We start from the raw sequence: 15,278 nt of genomic DNA, 5'->3' as shown, positions 1-15,278 counted from the left end.
GGGGTCCCGGCGCCCTCGCAGCCGAGCCGCTCTCGGGCCTGGAGGAGTTCCGGGACCTGGCGCCCGCCCAGCGGCGCGGCTCGAGCCAATGGGCGAGCGCGGCGACGCCTCATTTGCATCTGGGCGTGCCACGGCCAATAGGCGGGCGCAACGGCGCTCTATTTGCATGCAGGCTCGGCGCGGCCAATAGGCGACGGCGAGGCGGCGCGGCGCGGCGGCGCACTCGAGCATGGCCGCGGCCGCGGCGGGAGGAGCTCCGGGCCCGGCCCCCGGCCCCGCCAGGCCCGCGCCCGCCGCCCGCAACCCGCCGCCCGCGCCGCGGAGGCGCGGGGACTCGCGGCGCCGCCAGGCCGCGCTCTTCTTCCTCAATAACATCTCCCTGGACGGGCGTCCCCCGAGCCTGGGCCTCCGAGGCGAGAAGCCCCCGCCGCCGCCCCCGCCGCCGCCGCCCCCGCCGCCCGCCGAGGCCCGCGAGCCGCCGCCCGCCGAGGCCCGCGAGCCGCCCGCGGCCCCCGCCGGCCTCCCGGGGCCGCCCGCCAGGCCCGCGCCCCAGGGCCTGCTCAGCCCCACGACGGCGCCCGCCGGCCTCGGCCCGGACGGCCAGCGCCCGAGGTGAGTGTCGGCCGGGGGGGCCGGGCCCGGTCACCGCCACGCCGCGGGGCCCCGGGTCGAGGTCAGGCAGAGCCGGACGGATGCCCAGGCCCCGCCGGCCCGACGGCGCGGCCCGCCCGCGCTCCCGGGCTCTGGGCCCGCCTGCCGCCTGCCTGCCCGCCTCCGCGGCTCCCGCATCCCACCCCCGAGGCTGCCCCTGTCCTGGGCCAGGGGCCCGTCCATGCCTGCGGGGCTCTGCCCCGGGCACACGGGAGGCACGCGTGCCACAGCTCGGTTGGGCTCTCGCACCTGGGGTTTCTTGGAGGTCATAGGCTGGCAGGTGGCGCCCAGAGTGGACCATTGTCTTCTGAGATCCTGGCCTCAGATCCTGCCTGTTTCTGAGTGGCCAGGGGATGGGTCTGAACTTGCTGAGGTCACCAGCCTGACTTACCTGGCACCTGACCCAAGGGGTGCCTGCTGGCCCTGCACCTTTCCACAAGATTCCCCCACTTCCCTGAAAGGCATTACAAGAGCTACCCTGGGGTCAAGGGATCCAGTTACCCCAAATGCAGCAGCCAGGCCTTGTGCACTTGGTGTGCACGGCCCCTCGGACTGTGACAGAGAACAGTTCTCTGCGGGGCCAGTAACACCCCCCCCAAAAAAAGCCCCCCATCCCCCTGCATCCCAGCACAGCTGTATGGTGGGTTTGTGCTGAGCCCTTCCTTCCTTCCTCAGCCCCAGTGCTGAGATGTGTCACAGCCTCAGCAGAGTCCTGGCACTGCTCTGTGTGCAGCAACCAGCAGGCGTTCCGTTATCCCATGGGGCGTTTGGAGTGAGAAGGCGTGGGATGGAGGCCAGGGTGACATATGAGGAAGATGTGCAACCTGCTTCCTGGGGTGTGCTGGCGGGGAGGTAGGGGGAACTCTTGGCTGTTCTTCTGGTCCCCCAGAAGTGTCTCCTCTCTCCTCCCTGGCCAGCCTCCCCGAGCCCCCGCTGTGTGGATGCCCCCCACACCTGTCATGCGGAAGTCATCCCTCCTTAGGCTCTGCTGCCAAGTTAGTCACCGCCCTGGTGTCCTTTGCTGATGGGCACAGGCCCTTAGGAGGACTGTTGTCCTGCTCCCCCCCCCAGGAACGAGTGGGCTCATATGTGGCACCTTCTGAGGCCAGATCATGCCAGGGGTTCAGTGAGCCTGTTCATGGTGCCCACACAACCTGGGGCTCGTTTCCTGCTAAGCCGGTACTGGAAATGAGAACCCTTGTCGTCACATGAGAATTTCTGGCTTCACTTACCGTTGTGATCAGCCAGCACCCCAGAGCACACTGATCTCTGGACCCTCTGGCCAAATGTGGGCAGACGTTCAGGTGCCCGGCCTGGCAGCTGCCTCGCGGCACTCTGGCTTTGGTCCACAAAGCTCAGGTGAGTCTTGAGGGTGCTGGATTCAGCTTGCTCCCAGCTCCGGAGCCAGTGTGAGGGCGCAGCCTGTGGTGCCTTCCTGCCTCTTCCGGCTCCCTCGTCGCTCACTGAGGCTGACACTGCTCCTGGGCTACATGCCAGTCTTCTAGCTTCGCTGCTCAGCCGCCCAGCTCCGTGACCCCATCCCCGGTGTGTCCCTTTGCCTCCTCGACTTGGGAGGACACAGCCATCGTCCTCTCTCGATGACCGCTGGTGGACTGTTCCCAGCGCCTGCCTGTCACAGGTTCTGGAGTTAGGACCTTGCTTTGTCTTTTTGGGGACATTGGTTCCACACACAGCATTGTTGCTTACGTGCCTATAAGTGCCATTGTGCTAGTGTGCGGCGCCCGGCACCCCTGACCAGCAGGGAAGAACGGACACCACCCGAGGATCCTTCTCGTATCACGCTTTTAATGAAGAGCAACTCGGTTATTGTACAGCTCAAGCGGAGGGGCGCGGGGCAGGGAAGTGCAGCTGCTTATAAACAATCAAAGAACGCGGGACTTTTTCCATTGGCTGCTGTGCTGCTAAGGTCATTTTAAAACTCGGGATTGGTCAGGCCTCTGACGTCATACGCGCAGACGCAGCGGAGCGAGCAAAGGCTCTGCACTCACACACCCACTAAGGGGAACTAAGAAATTTGTATACAATGAGCGAGGCAGGGGACAGGCGCCGTCTTGGCTGCTCCGGCTCCCCACACTAGTGGAGGGGAAAAGGTGACCCCGTGGGGAGAAGGACTGCCCTTGCAGTCAGAAATGCCCCAGCAGAGCCCTGGTGCCGCCTGAGGCCCCCGGGCGGCCCTGGGATGCCTGGTCTGGGGCAAAATCCAGAGTCAGCCAGGAGTCCTTGGTGCCCAGCAGCCATCAGTCCAAGGGAGCCCCTTGAGCCTCTGCTGGCACCTTGTTTAGCATGCTGAGGGGACTTTGTGGCCCTTTATTTGAAAACAGCAAAGGTGTTCGGCTATGGCTGGATGGCAGGATACTTCTCCATGGCATCTCAGAGGCGTGGCTGGGACCAGGGCCAGGCCCTGAGGCTCCTCCCAGCCCTGGCCCCTGGGTGTCCTTGTGCTGAGTGAAGTGTAAAGCTGCAGACCTCTGCTGGGCAGTGCAGATACTGGGTGCCTTTGCTTTGCCTGAGCCCTGCGGAACCCTGTATGGGGGCTGAGTGTCCATGATGGGCCAGGCATGGTGCTCAGGCTAGGAGTGGAGTAGTGGGCTCAAGACAGAAGTCCTGCCAGGCTTCCCTGCCCTTGGGGCTAGCCTGTGGCTGCAGGGTGACCGAGGGACTTGCTTTATCACGGGTATTTCCACAGCGCCCTCGTGTGGCCTCCAGCAGGTAACTCCAGCCCGTGCCTGCCTGGCAGGGTGGTTACCCTTGAGTCCTCAGCCTGGAGGCATGACTCTGCCCCAGCTTTTGCTGGCTCTCTGGTGCCACTAGAAGCAGTAAAGGTAGAGGACCTGCCTGTGGCCTGGCCAGGAGGCACTGTCAGCAGCAAAGGCACCAAGGGACAGCAGGCCAATCCAGTTGCCCAGTCATCTGTGCCGAGAGGCTTTGGGGTACGTGTGCTTGTTTTGGGCTTTAGGCAGAACTCTCAAGAGTGGCCATGCATTGGCACAGGTACCATCCATGCAGCCACCCCTGCTTCTGGGGCCTCCTCCTGCCCTCCTCCACCTCCCCGCCCAGACTCTGACTCATGGCGTCTCGGGCATCTGGCTGTCCTTGCCCTGGACATCTGGCACCTCCATACCCCTGCTAGCTGGCAAGTGTGCTGCTCCTGTGGGCCAGTTCAGGTCCCACTACCAAGGGACCCTGTCCAGCAGGCCCATCTTCAGAGTGCTGGCCTATGCACACTGGCCCCTCTTACCAGGCAAGTTGCTGAATGGCTCTGTGCCTCAGTTTCTCCCTCTATAAACTTCTTAGTGGGAGCAGTACCCAGGTGGTAGAACTGTGGGATAGCGTTTGCAAAGGAAGCGCTCAAGAGGAAGGAGGGAGAAGGTCTGTGCGCCGTCTGGGAACAGATTGTATGAGCTGAGAAGAGCACATCGTCCCCAGAGGGACCAGGACATAGCTAGTGAGCCTCCGCCCACAGCGCCTCCATGGCTGCCTCTGCAGCCTGCCAGTGAGGCCCCAGGAGTACAGGTGCCCTGGGGCATTGCCAGGGCAGTTGCGAGAACAGGCGAGGACTCCAGGCTGGCCCTCCCCAGGAGGACCTCAGGCCTCAGGTTGGTGTGCCAGGGTGTGGGCGTGGGGAGGTGTCTGCCTGTCTTCCCCCCCCCACCCCAGGCCTCCGTGGCCTTTGCGGGATGGTGGGGGATCATGTGAGAACAGACGGGGCAAGCTTCTTGGCAGAGGTGCTCAGCTGAGCGTCCCACTGGGCAGGGCTTTCCCTGGGAGCTGCCAGGAAGACAGACCTGGCCTGGGACCAGCAGCCCAGCTCCCAAACCTGGTCCTCGGTGAGGGTCTTTCCCAAGACCCTGGCCTGGCTCACCGCGAGTTACGTGGTTCCTGCTGAGCCACTGGCAGCCCATTTCAGGACAGCGAGGCGCCCACGGCCTGCCCTGATCTCCTTACCCCACAGATGGGCTCAGCAGAGGCGGCACGGAGCCGACCTCTGCGCCCCTTCTCCCTCTCAGCGGCTGTGTGTTGGACCCTCAGGCTCCTGGCCACCTGTTGAGTGGGTGCTTAGGGCTGTAGAAGCTGTGCAAAAGTCACCTCACTGATGAACTGGCTTGCAGCCCCTGGGTCAGGTCGCAGAGAGGAATGCCTGAGACCTGCCTGGCTCAGGCACGGGAGACTCTGCGCCCTCCTCAAGGCCAAGCCCACATGCTGGGTGTGTGGCTTTCCTCCCCCACCCTCCCCTCATGTGGCTGTCCCTTTATGCGTGCTTGTCGTAAGCGCCTATTAAAGGATACCAGTGGCCCTGTTAGGCCCCAGCCCCGTGACCTCGTTTTACCTGATCCCTCTCTGAAGACCCAGTCTCCAAATGTGGTTAAACTTCACCATGTTGAATCTGGAGGGGCCGTGGTTGAGCTCATGCCCGCACCCCAGCAAATCTACGGGTACCCACGTGGAAGGCCACGGGGCTCTTGCATCTAGAAGTTTCTGGTCAAGGGGCCGAGGCTTGAGCACAGAAGATGGTGCCAGGCTCCCTGCATTGCTGTGCCTCAGCACTCCCGTGTCCTCCCGTTTTCAGCCAGCTGTCTGCTTTTCGTGATTTGCGCTGTGGGGGTGGGCAGGGAAGTTGCCAGGTCTTTCTGGAGGGCTTGCAGACCAGGCTTCAGTTGAATCATGTGCACATGGGAGCAAAGTACCTGTGTCTCAGTGTAAATAAACCTCCCCGGGCCAAGACCAGCAGCACAAGCCTGTCATCTCAGCTGCTGGGGAGACAGACATCCAAGGATTGCAGGGTGAGTCCAGCAGGGCATGGAGGCTCATGGACCCCCTCACTCTCTGGCTGGGTGCAGTGGCATGCCCTGCTGGCCCAGCCACAGGGGAAGCACAGGAGGACGGGAGCCCAAGCCAGCTGGGCCATAAAGTGAGACCCTACCTGGACATAGCCAAAGCAAAATGGCTGGAGGCAAAGCGCGCACGCACATACACATACACACACACCCCAGCTCCTTCTTTTCTTTCTTTTTTTTTTTTTTTTTTTGCCAGCTCTGGGCCTTGAGCTCAGGGCCTGAGCACCATCCTTGGGCTTTCTCAAGGGTAGCACTCTAGCACTTGAGCCACAGCCCCACTTCCAGCTTTTTCTATGTATGTGGTACTGAGGAATTGAACCCGGGTCTTCATGCATGCTAGGCAAGCACTCTACCCCTAGGCCAAACTCCCGGCCCCACCCCAGCTCCTATATAGATAGCTGCTGAAAGACAAGCTTGGCCCCTCACTGGTCCTAGTGCCCACCAAGGTGATAGGGAGCTTTCAGAGCAAGTACTGCCTAGGGTCAGCGATGGGAACCGACTGGACCTTACACCTGGACAGCACAGGACCCTGAAGGAAGACATCGTGCATTCTGAACTTAGGCCAGCACTGCAGCCTGGGGCTCTGCTTGCCAAGTTCCTAGAAGGTCGTTGGCTCATTACTGTGATTCCACGTACCTGTGGCTGGCCTTCCACAGCCCCAGGTGGCTCCTGTAATGCTCTGTACCTCACTGAGTAGTAGAAAAAGCAGCAGAGTAAGCGGCAGCATGCCACCCCTGGCACCGACACCATCGCCCGCCTCACACACCATCACCAACCACCCCGTCACCACCCTTCATCTGCAGCATCCTCAGGTGGTTTTTCTGATACTGCCAGATTACAGCATTCTGGCAGGAACGTAGCCTAGTGGTAGAGTGCTTGCCTAGCACCCATGAAGACGACCTGGGTTCAATTCCTCAGCACCACATATACAGAAAAGGCCAAAAGTGGTGCTGTGGCTCAAGTGGTAGAGTGGTAGCCTTGAGAAAAGCCCAAGGACAGTGCTCAGGCCCTGAATTCAAGCCCCACAACTGGCAAAATTTAAAAAAAAAATCATGGGGGCCACTGTATGTATCTTGGCTCCTGGTACAAGGAAAAGAGAGAAGCTTGGCAGTCTCTGACCTAGATGCAAGTCTGGTGTGGGTTTTGCCTCTTATCCATCCAGCCTTGAGACCCATTTGTCCAGTTTGAGCCCGTACTTCAGAGCAGATGACCCTGGCTTAGTCGTGCGAGCTGTGATACAGCAGCACAGCTCCTTGAGGGAAGTCCCCCTGCAGGCATTACTTAGTGAACCTTGAGTTCAGCTCTGCTGCAGAAAATGCTGCAACTGTTACTGGGGAGCGTGTGCTTGTCTGTGTGTGGCGGGGTCGTTCGTAGGGGTCTTCACTTCCTGTGCCCACACCTCATGCACCCTTCCAGGAATCTCCCTGCAGAGTAGTCGGTGCAGAGGAATGAGGTGTTCTGAGCAGGCCTGCGTTGTGCGCAGACAGCCACTTCCAACAGGGAAGGATGAGAGGTGCTGAGGGCCAGTGGCAGCTTGGCAGACAAGGGCACCCCTGGGGTGCACGAGGTGCTGGTTTGCCTGGATGCTCAGCTCCAGGAAGCCTGGAACTCTGTGTTGGTGTGACCCATTCGTCCTGTGATTCCTGCTGACATGGCACTGGCCTCGGGGTGGAAGCCAAGGTGCTTGCAGAGGTGGCCTTTACCAGGTTTGCTGCTCTGTAAGGTCTATCTAGCTTTTTTTTTTCTTTTCTTTTCTTTTCTTTTCCTCCCATTCCTGGGGCTTGAACCTGGCCTGAGCACTGTCCTTAGGCTTTCTCAAAGCTAGAGCTCTATCACTTGAGCCTCAGCACCACTTCCAGTTTTTCTATATATGTGGAACCCGGGAATCGAACCTGGGTCTTCAAACATACTAGGCTAGCACTCTACCACTAGGCCAAACTCCTGGCCTTTTGTAGCTTTTTCTGTAAGGAATGTGTATCATTTGTCTAATAGAGGGAGAATGGAGCTGAAAAGCAAAGCCCTCCCTAGCCTGGGTGTGGCCCCATGATGGAGCCATGCCATCTTCATGCCCACAGGATGGTCTCAGCACAGGCTCTCATCTCTCTCCTTCCAGCGGGGTTCTAGCTCAGATGCCCAATGGACAGCTTGGGACAGCTCTTGCCCTAGTAGCCAGCAGAGCCTCCTGGCTGCCCCCCATGACCTTGGCCTCCGGGAGATGGCCTTGATAGCACAGGAGCCTGGATGGTGTGGGCCATGGCCTGGGGCTGGGCTGGTGAGGGCCGGGGCTGCCTTCCGCAGCTGTGCCCCGGGCAGCTGGCCGGGTCTATCCTGGGCGCTCAATGGCGTGGGCAGCCCCGAGGACAGTGGCGTGTGTTCTGAGGTGCATTTCTTCCTCACAGGAGGCGGGTCACCTCCCAGCGCTGCTCCCTGGAATTTCTGGAGGATGCAGTGGGCTGCACCTCAGTGCAGAGGTATGCACCCCGCAGACCCCGCCCGCCCCAGCCCACCCCCACCCATAGCCCCAGAGCTACCTGCTTATCTACCTTGCAGAACCAAACACACCTCTGGGTCACCAAGACACAAAGGCCTGAAGAAAACGCACTTCATCAAAAATATGAGGCAGTATGATACAAGGAACAGCAGGTAACAACACAGGGCCCTGCTGGGTCCAGGCTGGGTCCGGGCTCCATGACTGTGGCCCCCTCCATGCAGGGTCCTGAGCTCTCTGGCAGGTGGGGACCACCAAGGCCAGGCCCTGGAGTGCCTGGGCGTCACAGCGGTAGGCTGCCTCTATTTGCACAAGAGGCCTCCAGGCCCAGGTGTGGTGGGCCTGGGCACCTGGGCAGTGTCCCAGGTCCAGATCCATGAAGGACAGAATTCCCACCCCGCCCTGACCCTCACCACCCCCCAGGATCGTGCTCATCTGTGCCAAGCGGTCCCTGTGTGCCGCCTTCTCCGTGCTGCCCTATGGAGACGGCCTGCGGATCAGGTAGGCACCCACCTGGGCATGCTCCGGGCGGCAGCTAAAGGTGGGACGGGTGCAGTGCTGAGGGCAGGCAGGCGGACTGTGTCTAGAGTCCCGGGACAGCACACGAGCTGCTGCAGGGTCAGAGCCCCCCATCGCAGCCCCCGTTCCCAGGGCCATGCACCTGGGGAAGCTGCCCATATCCAGGTTGCCCCTCTAGAGACACACTAACCAGCCCTTGTGGCCAGCTGGGCCCTGCGATTTCAGTATCATTCAGGGAAGGAAACAGCTATGGGGGTGGCGTGGCAGAGGGCCTCACAGGACGACATAGTGAAGTGGGCCTGGGTTGGGGTGTGGCCACGGGTGAAGGGTTAGACACCAGGAAGCAAATTTGGGCATAAGAAGTGCAAGTAGTAGGGCCAGGAGTTTGGCCTAGTGGTTAAAGTGCTTGCCTAGCATGCATGAAGTCCCGGGTTCGAATCCTCGGTACCACATATAGAAAAAAAGCCAGAAGTGGTGCTGAGGCTCAAGTGGTAGAGCTCTAGCCTTGAGAAAGTCCAAGGACAGTGCTCAGACCCTGAGCTCAAGCCTAGGACTGGCAAAAAAAAAAAATTAATTAAGATTGATGTTTCTGAGGCCAGGAGTTTGGCCTAGTGGTTAAAGTGCTTGCCTAGCATGCATGAAGACCCGGGTTCGATTCCTCGGTACCACATACATAGAAAAAAAGCCGGAAGTGGTGCTGAGGCTCAAGTGGTAGAGCTCTAGCCTTGAGAAAGTCCAAGGACAGTGCTCAGGCCCTGAGCTCAAGCCCAGGACTGGCAAAAAAAAAAGAAGTGCAGGTAGGTGCTGAGATGTCCTAGAGCTGTCGGCTGGCAGACAGGGTCTGAGACAGGGCAGGCATGAGACGTCCGCGTGCCCGCTTTTCTTCGGCAAGGCCTCCACAATGGGCGGCAGTCAAGCTGAGCTTCCCGGGCCAGGGGTCAGTGCAGGCCTGGCTCCTCCAGCGTTGGCAGAGCGGTTGTAACCTCCTCCCTTCCTATGCATTGCAGTGACCTGAGGGTAGACAGCCAGAAGCAGAGGCATCCGTCCGGCGGTGTTTCCGCTTCTTCCGAGATGGTCTTTGAGTTGGAAGGCGTGGAGCTGGGAGCCGATGGCAAGGCAAGAGGCCGCCTGGGGCATTAGCCCTGCCACAGCTAGGTTGAGAGGCCGCGTCCATGCCCAGCTGAGGGCAGGGTGTCCCTGCAGAATGCCTGCCGCCTTCCTCACCAGCCGCCCTAACCCATGCCCCTTGTGCCTGGGGCCCCACCTCGGGGCTGAGAGGCAGCCCTCGGTGGGGTTGAAGGGGTGTGGGCAGCATTGTGGCCCCGCACATCTTCTGTGGGTGTGGTGCCTGCTGGACCTCAGAGCAGGACTAATGCCCTGTGGTCGTGTTTCCAGGTTGTGTCTTACGCAAAGTTCCTGTATCCTACCAACGCCCTAGTCACACACAAGAGTGACAGCCACAGCCTGCCACCACAGCCTCGGGCCAGCATCCCCCGGGCTCCCCCAGGGGCCAGGCACAAGCCTGCCCCTGCCCAGTCAGCGCCAGCCGGCACCGAACTAGGTACTCTCCTCACCTTGCTGGACTGCAGGGTGACACCCAGCACCAGCATGTCCCTCTCAGCTCCATTATGCAGCCCAACTCAGGAGAGGGGGCTGTGGACTGCACAGGCCAGGCTCTGCCCAGCTAGGCAGGAGAGAGGAGCCAGAAGCCCAGGCTGCTGCCTGGAGCGGCCTGGCAGGATATTTCTCTGTTCACCCAGCCCTGGGCCCCAGGAGCTATGCTCGATGCCTCCCCTCATGTCTCAGGGGTGGCGAGGCTCCACGGGTCAGGGACTGGCTCTGTTTGCAGGGAATGACGGGGGAGACGCACTGGAGTACAACCCCAACCTCCTGGATGACCCGCAGTGGCCCTGTGGGAAGCACAAGAGGGTGCTCATCTTTGCCTCCCACATGGTACGTGCCCTCCGTGTCCACACACACGCGCAGCAGCAGGGCAGAGCTGAGCCCAGCACCTTGCCTGGGGCCCTCGGGCCTTGCAGCCTAGGTATCCCCGCCCAGGACAGAGGTAGGACCCCAAGCCACTGTCTTCAGAGACTGGAACACCTCTTGGAAGCCTCGTGTTTGTCTCTAGTCCCAGGCCGAGGGGTTCGGCCTTTGAGATGCCAGCCCACCCTCACCCACTTTCTTCTATTGCAGACCACAGTGATCGAATATGTGAAGCCTGCAGACCTCAAGAAGGACATGAATGAGACCTTTAAGGAAAAGTTCCCGCACATCAAGCTGACGCTGAGCAAGATCAGGAGGTAAGGGAGAGCCACAGAGGCCCCAGGCCCTGCCCCCTGGAGTGGAGCTGCCCCCAGCACCCTTCCCCACACTCTAGGCCTCCAGCTTACTAGACGTGCGCTACCACCCGAGCCATGCTGCACTTAGGCTCTCCCATGTTTGCTCTGGTTGGCCTAGAAGTCCCCTGCATCAGGGGACTTTTCAGACAGCTCGAGGATATACAGCCTGGTGGCTGATGCCTCAGTGCAGCCATGCTGGCCCCCAGATCTGGCTTCCCTCCCACCGCAGTTTGAAACGGGAAATGCGGAACCTGTCAGAGGAGTGCAGCCTGGAGCCCGTGACCGTGGCCATGGCCTATGTGTACTTTGAGAAGCTCGTGCTGCAGGGCAAGCTCAACAAGCAGAACCGCAAGCTGTGTGCTGGCGCCTGTGTGCTGCTGGCTGCCAAGATCAGCAGCGACCTCCGCAAAAGCGAGGTGAAGCAGCTCATCGATGTGAGTGAGGGCGCAGGCCGGCACGAGCAGTGCAGACACTGGGTGTGTAAAGTGGCTAACCTGCTGCTCTTTTCTCCACTGCAGAAACTGGAGGAAAGATTCCGGCTCAACAGGCGAGATCTTATTGGGTTTGAGTTCACTGTCCTCGTGGCTTTGGAACTGGCCCTTTACCTCCCCGAGAACCAAGTGTTACCTCACTACAGGCGCCTCTCGCAGCAGTTCTAGCTGACGCCATCTCCTGGGCCCCACCCACACCTGCCCTTCATAGTCCACACTGCTGGCACAGACTCCCTGGAGAGGGGTGTGGCCTTCATTCCAAAGCCCTGCCCCTCCAAGGGCACTGAAGAGAACTCCCCTGGCATGAACACGTGGGCTTGACTGAGACCGGCGTGGCACCAGGATCTTTGGTTTACGAAGCATGGTGGTGGATCACGGGTCCCAGCTTGGCTCCCCACTTCACCCTGTCTTTGCAAACCACCAGAGCCACGAAGGACCAGGTGTCCAGACGACACACATACTCTGATGTTGCCAGCTTTGACTATGGGAGCCTCCATCTCGGATATTTCCTTCTAGATGTGGCGTTTCTTGGCACAGGAACCCAGTTCCCTGCTTCTGTCTCAACAGTCGCTGGCCCATGCTCCCCACGTCAGCACCGGTAGCCTGGGGGATTAAGCCACCAAGAGCAGACTTCTAGTCTGTTCCAGCTTCGTGTCACTGTGAAATCCTCATGCTGTGGGCCCAGCAGACAGCAGCCCACCTCATGCCAGGACCCAACCTCTGCCTCTTGCCAGAAAAAGCTGCTTACTTGTGACATTGAACCTTCAGGAAAATGACTCTTGGCTCTTGATTTACCCTAAGCAATATTGTAACTAAACAACCTATTTATTATTTAGGATTTGGATCTTTAGGTCTCTAAGGGAACAAAAACTGGTTTAGAGGTCTGCCAAATGGGTGACTGGCAGCTCAAGACCACCAAGCCAGGCAGTCAGCACGTAGATGCCATCCAGGCAAACGTGGCCATGCAGCAGTCACTCATGCCCCTCCCCTTCCCTGGCCCATGTGGCACAGCTTCTCCAGGCTCACTTCTTGTAGTAGCACTGAGGAACTCACACAGGCTTTTCCTTACTGAGTCAAGTTGTCTTCCTCACAAACCATGCCCCTGGAAGATGGCTCTGCCACTCACAGCACTTGGCAGAGGCACAGGACAGCTTGCTAACACAAGCCTGCATCCATCCTCACCACCTCAGCCCAAGGCTGCAGAGTGCAACTCTTAAGTCAAATGGTCCCCTGAAAGTATAAGCATGCCCAGTACATACACCCTGCCCTGTGAAAAGCACCCAGTCCAACCACCAGAACACAGGGTCACTCCCAGCATAGGCACTGTAAAATGACTTTTTAAACTGCTTCAGTCTACCACCTGCCCCCAGGGAAGACACGTCTCCTTTGGATAGGTATTAATGTTAAGATAGCTAGTATGCAGTAATAACTCATGTATTTGTGTGGTAGCATTTAGTCCTATGCCAGGCTGGTCTGTTTGAAAGAACAGCCACTATGCAGTACCCGCAAGCTGCTACAATAGAGCCAGTACTTAAACGACACCCTGAACCTGCAGTCCACTTGACCAAGAGCAGTGTCTACAGCATCCAGCTGCAACAGGACTGAAACCTCATTGAAGAACTTGCTCAGCACCCAGCAATGATGTGGATGTTTGTGTGTGTGCAATTATCCAAGCCTTGTCAGTGTTTTCAAATGGGTGTTTCTTAAAGTAAAATCTTGTTTTGCAATATACTTCACAATTTGACTCTTTTCAGCAAAATACCATCCCCGTTTCCCGCCCCGCAGGAATATGCCCCATCCATGCACAAAAGGAACCAACAGATGGTTTCTCGCAGTTTATTTATGACAAACATTACACATTCCAAATCTCCAACTCTCAGAAGTTCCTGCAAGGGAAAAACAACAAGATTCAAGCCATATTTTGGGGAAGTCCCAGACCACTGTGCCCAAATGCCAGACCCCTACTTACTTTGAGACAATGCCATCGCACTTGGCCAATCGGAGAATGGAGTCATCTGACTCGCCCTTTAAAAAAAAAAAAAACGGGGGAAAGGTCCTGAGTATTCCCAGGAGGGCTCCCAGAGCGGGCAGGGGATCCCGCAGTAGACCCCCTGGCTCTGGGAGACGCCAGCAAGTTCCCAGCCCAAGGCAGGGCCCCCCCCCAGGGAGAGGCAGCCCAGACGGCAAAAACGACGGGCGTGAGGGCGGAGGAGATGGCAAGTTCCAAGGCCTAACCAGTGGTCCAGGCGTTGGGCACAACTCACCATCCTGCGAATGGCCCCACAGATGGCGTACGTCTTAAACTGGCCGTTAAACCTGCCTGTGGCCTTGTCGACCTAGAGAGATCGGGGGTCCGCTCAGGCGCGCAGCTCGACCCCGGGCGCCCGACCTCCTGCCCCCAGGGGTGCCCGGCTCACCTCGGCCACGTTTATCTGGATGGACGCGTGGTCCTTGGCTCCGATGATGCGGTTGCTGGCGGAGCTAAGCGCAGGAGGGCGCAGTGAGTGGGGGGAGCGGGGACGGGGGGGGGGGCGGCGGGAGCGGGGGGGACGGCGGGAGCGGGGACGGGGGGGGCGCGGCGGGAGCGGGGACGGGGGGAGCGGCGGGAACGGGGGGGACGGGGGGGCGGCGGGGACGGGGGGGCGGCGGGAGCGGGGACGGGGGGGCGGCGGGAGCGGGGACGGGGGGGCGGCGGGAGCGGGGACGGGGGGGCGGCGGGAGCGGGGACGGGGGGGGGCGGCGGGAGCCGGGAGCCGGGACGGGGGGGGCGGCGGGAGCGGGGACGGGGGGGGGGCGGCGGGAGCGGGGACGGCCCGACACTCACCACTTCCGCGGCACGTACAGGTCCACGAATTCGCCGGCGTCGTTCTGCATGTCGAAGCCGCACCTGCGGAATCAGCGCGCGGCGCCGTGAGCGCGACCAGGCCGCACAGCCCGGAGCCCGGACGGCAGGCCCGGCCCGGCGCACCCCGCCCCGGCCCTCGGCCCTCGGCCCCCGGCCCCCGGCCCCGTCCGCGCCGCGCGGCCGACCTGCTGCTGCCTCCGAGACGAGCGCGAGCGCGGAAAGGAAGTGGTGAGTCCCCCGGCAGCGGTATCGGCGGGCGGGGCGGGGCCTGGGCGAGCGCTTCCGGGCCACGCGGCCGCGCCGGGCCAGCGCGGCGCCCTCCTTCCGGCGTCCAATCGGAGGCGGTTCTGCTTCCGCTTCCGGCGCGGAGGGCCGCCGTGCGGCCGCGGCGCGGGGCGAGGCCGCGGCGGGGGCGGGGCCGCGGCGGGCTCCGCCCTCCCCGGTGGTGCCCGCCCCCCGCGCCTCGGAGGTACCGAGACCCCCAGGTCCCCGCCTGGACTCCGCCGCCCACCGGGACCGGGAGCGGAGGCAGCCGCGCGCCGCGGCCCGAACCCCGATCCCCGATCCCCGGAGGACCCGGGTGGGTGGGCTCTGGGCGGCCGGGGCCTCGGCCTGCGCGGAAAGCCCAGGTGTTCTCCTCTCGACTTGATCTCCAACATGGTGAAGGTGGCGCTGTGGCCCACGCGGAAGAGGGCTAGCCTGCAGCACGGAAGCTCAAGGCCCAGGACCCACCTGGAAAGAGGAGAGGAGACTCCCCGGACTCCGTGGACCCTGGAGGGTACGGGCAGTGGGTCTCTATGGAGCTAGCCAGCCCCCCTCCGGCTAGGACCTGATCACAGCGTGGCTGCTTCTCCTTGGCCCAGCCCGCCTCCCATTGTCCTGTTCTGGGCTCTCCAAAACCCCTTCTGCAAGATCTGCGTGCCACCGAGCAGCAGGGTGCCTCTGTCTTCCCTGGTGCACTCACCTGTGGCCCAAGACACCGGCTGAGTGGACTTGAAGCCCTCACACCCTCTCTGAACTGCCCTCAGTTTTGTTTTGTTTTGTGGGTCATGGGGCTTGAACTCATGGGCTGGGCGCTGTCCCTGA

At 60.9% G+C, this 15,278-nt stretch overlaps 2 protein-coding genes across 4 annotated transcripts; one reads left to right on the top strand and one right to left on the bottom strand.

The window, feature by feature from the left end:
• The first annotated feature begins 226 nt into the window (after positions 1 to 226).
• Cables2 (Cdk5 and Abl enzyme substrate 2) lies at positions 227 to 13,078 on the top strand. 2 transcript variants are annotated; one of them, XM_090352613.1, is made up of 10 exons: positions 227 to 612; positions 7,907 to 7,978; positions 8,058 to 8,150; positions 8,419 to 8,496; positions 9,522 to 9,630; positions 9,910 to 10,075; positions 10,364 to 10,467; positions 10,711 to 10,817; positions 11,086 to 11,290; positions 11,375 to 13,078. In XM_090352613.1, exons 1-10 carry the CDS (start codon positions 230 to 232, stop codon positions 11,513 to 11,515), a joined length of 1,458 nt encoding a protein of 485 aa, XP_090208739.1. In that variant the 5' UTR covers positions 227 to 229; the 3' UTR covers positions 11,516 to 13,078. The 2 variants fall into 2 exon arrangements, with proteins under 2 accessions (XP_090208739.1, XP_090208738.1); XM_090352612.1 differs by having other exon boundaries at positions 230 to 612; positions 10,331 to 10,467.
• A 91-nt stretch (positions 13,079 to 13,169) lies between these two features.
• Rps21 (ribosomal protein S21) lies at positions 13,170 to 14,480 on the bottom strand. Of its 2 annotated transcripts, XM_090352610.1 has the most exons (6): positions 14,378 to 14,478; positions 14,172 to 14,234; positions 13,765 to 13,828; positions 13,612 to 13,683; positions 13,317 to 13,372; positions 13,170 to 13,233 (listed from the first exon to the last, which is right to left on the bottom strand). In XM_090352610.1, exons 2-6 carry the CDS (start codon positions 14,219 to 14,221, stop codon positions 13,224 to 13,226), a joined length of 252 nt encoding a protein of 83 aa, XP_090208736.1. In that variant the 5' UTR covers positions 14,222 to 14,234; positions 14,378 to 14,478; the 3' UTR covers positions 13,170 to 13,223. The 2 variants fall into 2 exon arrangements, with proteins under 2 accessions (XP_090208736.1, XP_090208737.1); XM_090352611.1 differs by lacking the exon at positions 13,170 to 13,233 and having other exon boundaries at positions 13,313 to 13,372; positions 14,378 to 14,480.
• Positions 14,481 to 15,278: the final 798 nt, after the last annotated feature.

The sequence above is a fragment of the Megascapheus bottae genome, chromosome 18, assembly GCF_031878675.1.
Source record: "Megascapheus bottae isolate mThoBot1 chromosome 18, mThoBot2.hap1, whole genome shotgun sequence".
Lineage (NCBI taxonomy): Eukaryota > Metazoa > Chordata > Mammalia > Rodentia > Geomyidae > Megascapheus > Megascapheus bottae.
The sequence above is the reverse complement of the archived record's forward strand: the minus strand, read 5'-3'. Positions and strand labels throughout refer to the sequence as shown.